The sequence below is a fragment of the Charadrius vociferus genome, unplaced genomic scaffold, assembly GCF_000708025.1.
Source record: "Charadrius vociferus isolate BGI_N301 unplaced genomic scaffold, ASM70802v2 scaffold403, whole genome shotgun sequence".
Classification (NCBI taxonomy): Eukaryota; Metazoa; Chordata; class Aves; order Charadriiformes; family Charadriidae; genus Charadrius; species Charadrius vociferus.
The window spans coordinates 56,564-68,165 of record NW_009647697.1 but is presented as its reverse complement, the minus strand read 5'-3'; the positions used below and the strand labels follow the sequence as shown (position 1 = coordinate 68,165).

Here is an 11,602-nt window from a genome sequence, read left to right as displayed (position 1 = left end):
GGAAAAAAAACCAGCTCTCGAAATGGGGACTCATATAAGAAATAAAAAAGAAGCCAAAATATGTGTTTATATCCCTCCCCTGCTCCCAAATTTCAGTTTGTCATCGAGTTTTGATGGAGGCTTGATTCAGGGATTGCTGCGTGCTGAAGTCCGGATCCTTGGAGGTTTTGCATTCCTGGTTCCCACCAAATACTGTGAGATGTTCCCATGGGAGCAGCAACCACGGGACCATGGACCTTTCTGGCGGACACAGCACCCGCATCCCCAAGTGAGCAGGCATCAGCCCTTTCCTGCCTGAGTGCTTGATCCTTGCCATCATGGGACTTGTAGGACCTCATAGTCGTCAGCATCAGCCTCTGTCTTCACCAAGAGGATGGGGATGCTGTGAGCACCCATTGGTTCCACTGTCAGCACATAGCCAGTTGCCAGGTCCTTAGGGGTCTCCTCTCCCTCACTAGGAGGACTGCGCTTCTTGAGGCGGTTCCTCTGGTGCCTCTTGAAATGTCCAATGGTGGTATAGCTTTGCCCACAGTCAGAACAGATAAATGGACCCCAGAGGGTGTGAGTGAGCTGGTACTTCATGAGGTTGGCCTTCTGTGAGAAGCTTTTGCTGCACTGGGGGCACTGGAAGGGCGCCTCTCTCGTGTGGACCTGCTGGTGGGTAATCAAGACCTCCTTCCTCTTGAAGTCCTTCCCGCACGTGGCACACTTGAATGGCCGGTCCTCAGCATGGGAGGGCTGGTGGAGCCAGAGCTGGGCCCTGTCAGAGAAGACCTGCCCACACTTGCTGCAGCAGTTGGGCTCATACTTGGTGTGGACCTGATGGTGGGTGATGAGGGCAATATCCTTGCGGAAACCTCTCCCACAGATGGCACAGGTGAAGGGCCACTCCTCACCCTGGGGTCTGAGGAGAACTGAGGCTGGCAGAGGCTGGTGCTCCCTTGTGTGGACCCACTGGTGGGTGGTGAGGGCAACCTTCTGAGTGAAGGCTCGGCCGCAGGCAGCACAGGAGAAGGGGCCACACTGGTGAGAGTGTGGCTGTGGCAGTAGACAACAACGCGAGACTTGTCAATGAAGGTCTTGGGGTAGTCAGCACAGAGGAAGGGACACTCTCCAGAGTAGATGTGGTGGTGGACTGCCAGCTGGGCCTTCTGGCCAAAGCCCTTTCCACACTCGCTGTAGGAGAAGGGCCGCTCACCAACAGGGAGCCACCGACAGGGGACAGCTGAGCTCTGCTCATCCTTGCCAGCTACCTTGGCATTGTCGCTGCCATTGGCATTGGTCTTGACACTGGCATTGGTGTTGGTGTTGGCACTGGCATGGACATTGCTGTTGCCATTGGCATTGGTTTTGGCATCACTGTTGGTGTTGGCATCCGTTTCAGTATTGGTGTTGGTGTTGGCACTGATGTCTTTGCCGGCCCCTTTGTCCCTGCCATGCTCATGGACACGGCAATGCTTGACCAAGGCAATCTTCTGGCAGAAGGTCTTGTCACAGGTGGGGCAGGGGAAGGGCCGGTCGCTGGTGTGGATGCACTGGTGGACAGTGAGGCGGGACCTGTCGCTGAAACGCTTGCCACAGTCACCACAGTGGTAGGGCCGCTCACCAGTGTGGATGCTCTGGTGGGTGACCAGCTGTGTGCGCTGGGCAAAGCGCTTGCCGCACTGCCCACACCCATAGGGTTTCTCCCCGGTGTGGGTCTGCTTATGCTTGGGCAGGTCCCCCCGCTTGGCAAAGACTTTGCCACAAGCCCCGCAGTGGTGACCCCAGCCCTCGGCATGAGCCCGCTGGTGGTTGGCCAGATTGGCCTTCTTGGTGAACATCTTCCCACACTGCCCACAGGTATGGGTACCGGTGGGGGACTGGCCACACTCTGCAGCGCTGGGGGTCTCCTGCTCCCGTACATGGACACAGAGGTGAGCCATGAGGCCAACCTTCTGGCTGAAGCACTTCCCACAGGTGGTGCATGTGTGGGGGGCCTGCCGGGAATGGTGGCCCTGGTGGTGCTGCAGCATCTCCCTCTTGCTTCCAAAGTGGTCCCCACAGGCTCTGCAGATGTGGACATTGGGCCGCTCATGGGTCTGCTGATGCTGGGTGAGACAGATCTTCTGCCAGAAGCACCACCCACATGTGGGGCAGGAGTAGGGCTCCTCCCCAGTGTGAATTCTCTGGTAGGTCACCAGCACTGACTTCTTCTTGAACTCCTTCCTGCAGGTGCCACGGTGAAAGATCTTCTCCACCACTGGAGTGGATTCAGCCACGATGGCCCTGGCAGCATCCTGCTGTGCTCCCTTGTGCTGTGGACCTGCTGGTGCTTGATCTTCTGGCGGAAGAGATGGTCACACACTTCATACTTAAAGGGACGGTCACCTGTGTGGATCCGGTGGTGGGCCACCAGCTGTGACTTGTCCACAAAGCTCTTCTGGCAGCTGTTACACTTGTAGGACTTCTCACCTCTGTGGATTTGGTGGTGCACAATGAGCTGCAGCTTCTGGGTGAAGTTCTTCCCACGATCCAGGCACTTGTATGGCCACTTACCTGTGTGGATCCTCTGATGCTCCTTGAGTTGTGATTTGGTGATGAACCTCTTGCTGCAGTCAGTGCAGGGGAAGAGTCTCTCACCCGTGTGAATCTGGAGATGCTTGCTGAGGTCCACCTTCACCTTGAAGTTCTTCCTATACTCGGTACAGGCACGGGGTTTCTCCCTTCTCTCAGGATCACTGTGTGAGCTATGCTTGCCTTCCCTGTTGGCCCCCTCTCCAGATCTGATGGCTTCTTCGTTATGCAGGTCTCCAGCCCAGTCAACATCGCCCTCCTTCTCACAGCTTTCAGCCTCTGTCTCCTTCTTCTGGGATTTCTGGTGGGCCGCCAGAATGGCCTTGTGCTTAAAACTGTACCCACAAATCAGGCAAGTGTGTGACATCTCCTGAATGTGGCTGAGAAAATTCTCTACCTCCAAGAACTTCAGTGTCATCATGGCAGGCTGTTCCATCACCTGGTTCTTCAGAGGTGGGGGCCTAGGTGGTGTTCACTAAAAGAGGCACCACTGGGGGTTCTCCTGGCCATCACCAGCAGCTTTCCCTGCCTGCCAGGGCTGCTGGGAGGTGGTGAGCATGGGAAAATACCAGCACTGGTTTGAGTTAATCTTTTTTAGATGAAAGTCTATGTTATCCTTCATGAAGGCTGAGCCTGAGAAGAAACCAAGGCAGGTGTTATTGTCAAGGCTAACAGGAAAAAACCTCAACAAATCAAACATTTTTAGAGTGGTAAGCTATTATATGGAAAAGAAAATCATAAATAAAAGCCCAGCCAAATGTAGGTAATTCTAGGAAAACCGAAGGCTACTGGAACTGCCTGGCACTAGCTGGTGTTTCTCCACCTCTCCATGTAGTCATGACAAGAAACTGATGGTTTGGGGAGCTCCTCCTGTTGTGCTGGTCGCTGAGAAGGCTTGAACACCACTTTACCTTCAGGGGAGCGGTAAAGGATGGTGGTCATAACTATCAAAGACCAACTCATGGTCATCATCACCTCTAGAAGTAAATCCCTCTCAGTAAACGGTGCACCCAGAACCACTTCTGGAGGATCCCTTGGGGTGGTGCAGTCCCTGCTCTGAGCCAGGATGACCAGGCCAGGGGCTGGGGCCAGGGCCGGGGCCAGACATGTCCCATGTGAAGAGTGGTCACTGACACCATTTGTACCTCCTTCAGTGCACTGGTGTAGAGGGACCTTCTGGGACCACAAGGGGAAATGTTGAGGATGAGCAAACAGCTGCTTGTCTCTAGGACATACCAGTTTGGGCCTTCAGACAGCACCAAAATCTTACATCTGTGAAACAGAACTGCCCAAGCATTGTCTGAGGCTCATCTGGCTGTGTGAACCCCGAGGGGCTCCTGTCCCTTGGCAGGTACCTATTTATTTCTCTAGAGATTTTGTGTCACATCCACTTCGGTGAGGGGACAGGGACATCTGGGTCACAGCTGCAGCGAGTCAGACTGGAAGCAGAACTGAAACTCACACCAATGTCCTCAGTTCCCTGTGCAGCACCAGGGCAGACACCAGAGCCTGTGCTGAGCTGCTGGGGCTGGTGACCAGGAAGATGTCTGAATGGACAGAGAAGTCCTCCTGGTGTCCAAGAGGACAGCAAGAACCCAGGTCCTTCCCCTGTCCCCTTGCCCTGTGGTTGGACTGCCGAAGGTCCAGCTTTGCCTTGGTGCCAGCTTCAATTTGCAGGTTGTCACACCTGAGCCAGGAAGGGTACAGCCACAATGCCACCAACATTATTGACCCACCTGCATGAAAAGTCCAGGCTGAAGAAGAACCCCATTTGCCATAGACTTTCTTAATGGGAGAACCAGCACCAAACTGCCCCAAGAACTTATCTGGGGCAGCTCTTGAGGAGGGGTCCCTGATGGTGGTTCCAGCCAGCCAAAACTCTCTCCTCTCCTGCTCCTTGACTCCCAAGTGTCCCCAAAGTGATGAGGTGTCCTGAGAAGCCCCTGCCTGACCCCTCAGCTGAGCAAAGGGAACCCTGATCCAGCCATCTCAGCAGGCATCCAGCATCTCTGCTCCTTTCTCACCAAGAGAAAGGATGGGTGTTGGGTGAGATGTTCTCTGGGGACCTTTTAGTTAGGCTGAGAAATGGAGGTTGCTCCAAGTTGTGGCAACCAACTTTTCCAAGCCCAGAGATTACTCCGGGCAAACTTTTCTCTCTGGCTGTTCCGTGAGCTGGGCTGTTTTTCCCAGAGATGGCTTCGTGTCAGCACAGCTGCCTGAATTTTCCTTTGAAACACATGAATGGGAGCAGCTCCTCAGCTGGTGCTCTGCTCCTTTCACTGGGAATTATCCCCCTGACCCCAGCGCACACACAGTCACGGGCAGGCACAGCCCCTCCTTGCAAGGCAGAGGCTGGACCTATCAACTCATTCCCACCCATGCCTCCATCACTCCTGAAAGCACTTGTTGCATAGATGCCCCAGAAGCATCGTTTTTAGGCTGGTTTTTAAGGACAGATGCCCCTTCCCACGTTGTGCAAAGCCACCTGCTCCCATGTCAAGCAGGACCAGCTCTACCTCAGACTCCACCGATCACCTCCAGCCAGGGCAGCAAGTGAAATCTCTCTGGCAGGATTCAGCCTGGGAAGGACAAGCAAGGCGATTTATCCCAGCCAGGGCAGTTTGCTCCACCACAGCCAACCTTGGGCAAACGCTCCAGCTTTGTAGTGGTGACCCCAACTTCCAGAGATGCCCTGGGATTCCAGGACCCCCAGATTCCAGCTGCTGCCCTGGGATGCTGTGGGGACACATGCAGACACCACGGAGGGGTTCAGCCCTGAGCCTCCTGTCCTGGACCCAGCCATTTACTGACCTGTCTCCCTTCTCCCTCAGCAGCATGTGGGGCTGGAAGTGTCCGAGTGTCATTGGCAAAATTTTCTTATTTCTACCCACTTTGAGCTCTTCTTCTTCTTCCAGCTACTTTGTTCATGCCCGCTGGTGCTGACTCACAGGAAGCCTGTGTCAGTGATGTGAAAACTACCCAGGGGAGGAGAGACGGAGACAGAGGAGCTGGGTCAGGGAGGGAGGGGGTTTGAAGGTAGGAAAGAGCAGCCCTAAAACCTCTCAGGCATGGGTGGGGGGATCCCAGGCCAGCACTGCCTGCTCCCCGCTCCCGCGCTGCCCAGGCAGCAGCTCCTGGGAGCTTCGCAGGGATGCTGCTCGCCCGTTCACTTTGGAGAATGCCTAAGTTTGGTGGCGGAGGGGTTGCTTTAGGGAAACGCGGTGCCCACGCTGCAACAGGCTGGAAATAGCTTTTTGATTTACATTAGTTCTCTTTTTTAATTGCTATTTTTAGGTAGCTGAGCTGCACTGCTTTGCATTGGAAGTCCCCATTATGTTCCTGTGAGCCCTCACTGTGGTTGCTTTCACTCTGTTTGTGTGGCTGACCCTCCTTAGAGTTGTGCAAGCAAGCAAAGCCATCCTATGCTCCTCTTCCGTCCTATTCTCTTCTTCCATCCTATTCTCCCCTTCCACTCTGTTCTCCTCTTCCATCCTATTCTCCTCTTCCATGACCTTTTTGTCTGTGGATCTCAAAACACTTTGTGAATGGGAAATGCAGTGAGGCGACTTGAAAGAGGACATTTGATGAGACAGTGGCAGAGCCCAGGTCTGCATCCTCTACTAGACACGGTGGAGAGGGTCTCCACCCAATGGGTCCAAGAAAATGGTTCCTCCATGTGGCTGTGAGTCTCCTTGTGCATCTCCAGCTTCCAGGGGAGGCTGGAGTGCCGGTTCCTGGGTGCTTCGTAGCAGTCAGCAGGCTGTCTAGATTAGGCTGTGGCTATAACCAGCAGCGCTGATGCCTGCAGAAACCCCCAGCAAATACATGGTCCTGCCAGTCTGGGTCATGTAGTAGTTCCTGGAGCATTTGGTAGCTGCTGGACACGTACTAATTCAGGGTGATGAAAAACCCAAGCCATGTCTCTGAAACAAATGGTGATGTTCTTGGACACCAGAGCACAATTTTCTCAACTCTCCTGTTTTTACCTGAAACTTTAAGCCTGAGTCAGAGCTGGAGCCAGGGATGAGTCCCAGGGCAGAGCTGGATGATGCCGTCCTGAGTGGAGTTTAGCTGTATGGATGCAAGCCAGCCTGGTGCCCTCAGGGCTGGAGAACTGTCCTCAGCTCAGCTGAATTACTCCCACAGATCCAGCCACTTCGCCTGGCTGGCTGTCACCAGCACCTTGCACACAGCAGCTCAGGTAGTACAGGTTACAGAGTTGGGAGGACACGCTCTCAAAGCTAGGATTTTTTTTTTTTAAATAGCAACTTTAAAAAATCAAAATAATTGTACTGTAAAAACTGAGTTCAGCCTGTGTTGGTCATTGCATGTTTTGTGCTCCTGGTGTTTTCTGATTTCAAATATGTGTGCGCTGGTGTCGCTTAGAAGCCAAACCACTGTCTCCTGGCATCACCATTCTCATGAAGTGAGTCCACAACTGTTTCAAAGCGTGACATGGGGGAACAGAAAAGAAGGATGAGGGTATGCATCTGACGTAGGTTACTTATGGGATTCTGTGTAGATCCAAAGTTTTGCCTCGGTTTCTCCATCTCTAAAATTGGGCTGAAATACTGTAACTATTAGCTCTGCCTTTTACAGGAATGTAGTGTCCTCAGGAAAAAAAAAAAAAAAAGTTATTATATCCCATTTTTGAAACTGTAGAAAAAACAGGTCCAGTTTTCCTGGACTTTTTGGGTAGGAATTTGAACCCTCTGGACCACCTCATGTCACACTTATATCTCACAAGTGGCTTGCCAAGTGACCGCAAAGAGCAGTGACACTGACATTCTCTTTGGTTCTCTTTTCCCAGTTACAAAATAGAGAAGAAGGACAAAACCCAGGAAAAAGTAGATGTTTTAGTGTTCTCTTTTTGTTTTGTTTGGGGTTTTTTTAGTTAAGGAAGTGAGGTGAGACAGATTAAAACACCTGGCTAGTTGAAGGGGAAGCCCCAGGCAATGGAGAAGTGAAGTCCTCTGATATCTGTGACCTTATGCAGTTGTACCAGATGCCTTTCTTGTCTTCACGGGGGCGGGGTGATATGTGGTGAATTGGTTGACAAATTGTCCTGGTGAAGACCAGATACAGAGACATCATCCAACCTGGTGGATGCAACTTCATGCTGTTGTTACACCCTGGAGCAACTTCATGCTGCTGTTACACTCAATTAACACTGAGGAGCCTTTGAAAGTGGGGGTCCTGCTCCTTGCCACCGTCTGATCCCATGCTGTCGTGGGACTGTGGGTGCATGATGAGTCAATTTAGTCCAATGACTTGGGAAAGTACTCTGGAAAAAAATCATAAAAAAGAAAAATCCTTTAAGTGCTTCCCACTGCTCCAGGCAGATGAGTCTTCTTTTCCATCTCTCACACCTGCAATTCTTCAGGTCTGCTCTAGTTTCTTTTGTAAATATTACGGATCTAGGTCAAGTAAAAACCTCATGGAATGGGGTGGAAGATCAACAGGTGATTTAAAGGCTACCTGCCACAAAACTGGGCAGCAAGGACACAGCTAAGTAGCCGGGGAGACAGACACAAGGGATGAGAGCTGGGGACACTGCAGCTGCCATTGATCTGGGAACAGATTTGTTCCAGACTTTGCACATATGATCATTGAAAGTGAGGTATGGATCAAGGTCTTCTTAATTTTTATTACAAGCACAAGAAAAACAAAATATAATGTAAGAATACACGTGGGCCTGACTCTGATTCTGCTGGGTCCTGGAAAAGGGCAGGATTTTTTGGTTACTCTCATCCATGGAGTAGGAGCGGCCCAGAGGTGATGACAGCCCAAGCTGCAGTGCACAGGCTGAGAGCCTGGGTCCCTTCTGGTCCAAGGAGAGGAACAAGTTTCTCCAGAAGGTGATTCAGGGTTAAAAACCTTAGTCAGTAATCCTGACTCATTTCTCAAAGAACTTTTCTCTCTATTTGGACAGGTGGTGGAAGTGGGACGCATGAAGAAATCTGGATGCATGATTCAAGGTCTGAAGGGGAGCAAAGCTCCATCAGTGTCAATGATTTTCACCACTCCAGGTGGCCAGTTGTGATCCTGTGTGACCTTTGCATTTGTGTTTACCCTGGCCATCCCCAGCTCCCTCTGGTCATCGAGACATTGTGACCACGGAGAGGAAAAAGCACAGACTCTTGCAGAGATGAGCAGCCTGGGCCACCTTTCATGGTGGGTATTTTAGCCCACTATATCCCCACTCTTATCTGGTGACCTTCAGCACCTGGTACACCACAGTGAAAGTCTCATAAGGCTTATCCTTGGCATGGAGCTCCCTGCCCTGGGGATGGTGCCTCCTTGGCCTTGCTTATCTTGCTCCTTGCAAAGGATGCTGCTTAGTCCTGGTGCATCTCCTTCCAACCCTGTAGACAACTTTGGACCTTCCTCCTGTGGGCTATGGGACTTCTCTTCTTCAAGAAGCTCTTCCCACATGTACCACATTGATACACTTGTGTGCCTTCGGGGCTTGGTACATGCAACGCTCGGGTTTTTTTCTTCTCCTTGCTTTCCCTCCAGTGGTTTCGCTGGTGGAACGTCCTTCTTGCATCCTTGCCTTTGTTTTTCCCACGTGGGGTGCACAGATCTGGGTGGGTGTCTGGAGGGTCTGAAGGCCACATGAACATGTTCTTGGTTCTCAACTTTCCCCAGAAGTGCAGGCTGATGTGCAGAGCTAGGTGCTTTGCTGCCAAGGAATGAATGTTTCCAGCTACTGTGTTTCCAGCCAGCATATGTTTATTCTTGGCTTTATTGGGGGAGGGGAGGGGAGGAGGGAGGGGAAGTTCTTACTTCTTCCTCATTTCAATTCTTGGTTTGGTTCCTATTTTTAGCATCCCTTTCATGATGCTTCTACTTTCTTCAAAGCACCACACTGTAAATCTGCTGGGCAAGACATGAAATAAAACTGCACCTTAGTGCCAAAGCTGGAGAAAAAAAGCACATCCAGAGCTGTCATTTATGGAGTAAGTGCTTGAATTGCCCTAGCTAAAGTAAAGTGCAGGAACTGGGGCTTGATGTAGAAAGCACCAAACAGAGGTTGTTACTGGGACTCCTGTGTTCAGCTCTGAGCCCTGGCATCTGCTCCTGCCTCTGCTTCAGTTAATTTCCAAGTTTTGCCAATGTAAAGGGTTATATATTCATTTTATTTGGAGGGGAAAGAGATTGGTTTATTCCCTCTTCCGTTCCTGACTGCTACGTTGATTGAGCCAGGCATGGGAATAGCCTTGGTCCCATCCACTACCCTTTCTTGCTGTTGCACTCTTAGAAACATGCATGTTGTTATTTCCATCAAAAGCACTTATACCCCTTATTCATTCACCCATTTTAATTTAAGCACTTAGGAAACCTCAAGAGCCCTTTATTTAAAGTGGACCTGGATGACTACATGGTAGTATCTGATCTGCTGTTAAATCAAGAGTTTGTTCCAGGTAAATCTAAAAAAAAATATATATTTTCAACCTTTTTTCCTGGAAAACAAACACAAATCTAACCAATCATTTGAATATCTTTTACTTTCACCCCATAATGAAACATTTTGGTTTAGGATAGAGCTGGCTCCTTCTCAGGGAAAGAAAAAGCACCTCTAACCTACCGAACAGTAAAACTTGCATTTATTTTTGAAGTAAGAAGATGATTGAAAAAAATTCAGAAGTTTTTGCTGGTTTTGCAATTAGTTGTCCTAATTTTTCCCTTTTCTGTCAACTTAGAGGATTCATATTTTTGTATTAAAGTGAAAAAACTTCCAGAGGACAAGAAACTGCCTTTCCTCCTTTATATTAAAATGCATCTTGGCCTCTTTCCAGCTTATGGTCAAAGAAACTGCCTTGGCTGCGATTCAGCTCAGAGTTAGGATGCTTAAATGAAGCACCTAAATTCAAGTGTCTCCAAATTATACCGATGGAGCGAGGAAACCATAACAGGGGGACAAGTGCTTTAACCCTGGTCTAACCCAGCGTGGCCTGAGCCTTATTGCTGCCAAGGATCTGGAGCCTTTTCCAGGAAGGTCCGCGGAGCTGGGCTGTCAGTGATGCTCCTGCACAGCCAGAACTCAACGTCTGTCCTTGGCCACACCACCTTGCAGAGGGTCTCTGGAGAGACCTGACCCAATCTTTGTGGTGATGCTTGAGCACCCGAATTAGGTACTGTGTATAAAACAGCTGGATGAGGGATTGACACTGGCAGAGCTACACAACAAAGCATGTGGGTATTGGGGGAATATTCAGCCTGCACAGATGTATAATGCTACAATTACATGCCTGCCATCCAAAATTCCCCTGCAGACTGGGGCTGAACCCTGGGAATTGTCTTGCTGAGGGCAGTGGGATGCCTTCTGTCCCCAAACTCAGCATCTGGCTGACTGTGCTGGGATGCAATCCCAGCACAGACCTTCCCAGCCCTGTGCCCCTTCCTGTGCTGGCTGCTTGGCTATCAATTTGTGAAAAGCAAACAGGGTGGGGTTTGGCAATGTTGGGCTGTGCATTAGCAGCTGAGCTGCTTGGAGCCCCTGGCACCTGCCAGCAATTTGGTGAGCAGAACGCCCCCCCCCCCCCGCCACATTGAGGCTAAAGTTGGATCAGGTTTCTTATTTGGATGGAGATGTTAAAATGAAAAGCACACTCGTGGTTTTTGTTTGGTTTTTTTTTTTGCTATAGACTTTGTCCAATATTTAACAAGAAAGGAGGTAAAAGATGTCCCATTCTGACAGACAACTCATCACAGAGGATCCTTGTTAATTCAGCCCTGAGAAACACAGCGGTGTTTAGCATAAAAAACAAAGCAAATACACTCAAGGAGCATTCAGTGAGGACTGGGAAATACCCCCGAAAATGTTGCTGGGAATATGTTCTCCTATTGATGAGAAATATTTCCAGGCATCAGAGAATTTCTCCCTCCCCTTTCTCCTTCCCTACTGACTCCCAGTGTCAGTGTAGTGAAGGACAGCGAGACAGCGAATGTCCCATCTGCAGGGACAGCCCTCTCCAGCCCCGTCTACCTTACCTTCACTAAGGTTTTGCGGGCTGAGAGTTTCTCAGGCAGATAAGGTCTT

The 11,602-nt window shown here is 50.5% G+C and overlaps 2 protein-coding genes across 2 annotated transcripts; both read right to left on the bottom strand.

Annotated features, from left to right (window-relative positions):
• Positions 1-315: 315 nt before the first annotated feature.
• LOC104283334 (zinc finger protein 41-like) lies at positions 316-2,015 on the bottom strand. The gene is made up of 2 exons (XM_009881496.1): positions 1,008-2,015; positions 316-897 (listed from the first exon to the last, which is right to left on the bottom strand). The coding sequence occupies exons 1-2, from the start codon at positions 2,013-2,015 to the stop codon at positions 316-318; spliced, it is 1,590 nt and encodes a 529-aa protein (XP_009879798.1).
• A 161-nt stretch (positions 2,016-2,176) lies between these two features.
• On the bottom strand, positions 2,177-2,974 carry LOC104283333 (gastrula zinc finger protein XlCGF49.1-like). The gene has a single exon (XM_009881494.1). The coding sequence runs from the start codon at positions 2,972-2,974 to the stop codon at positions 2,177-2,179; it is 798 nt and encodes a 265-aa protein (XP_009879796.1).
• Between the last annotated feature and the right edge of the window lie 8,628 nt (positions 2,975-11,602).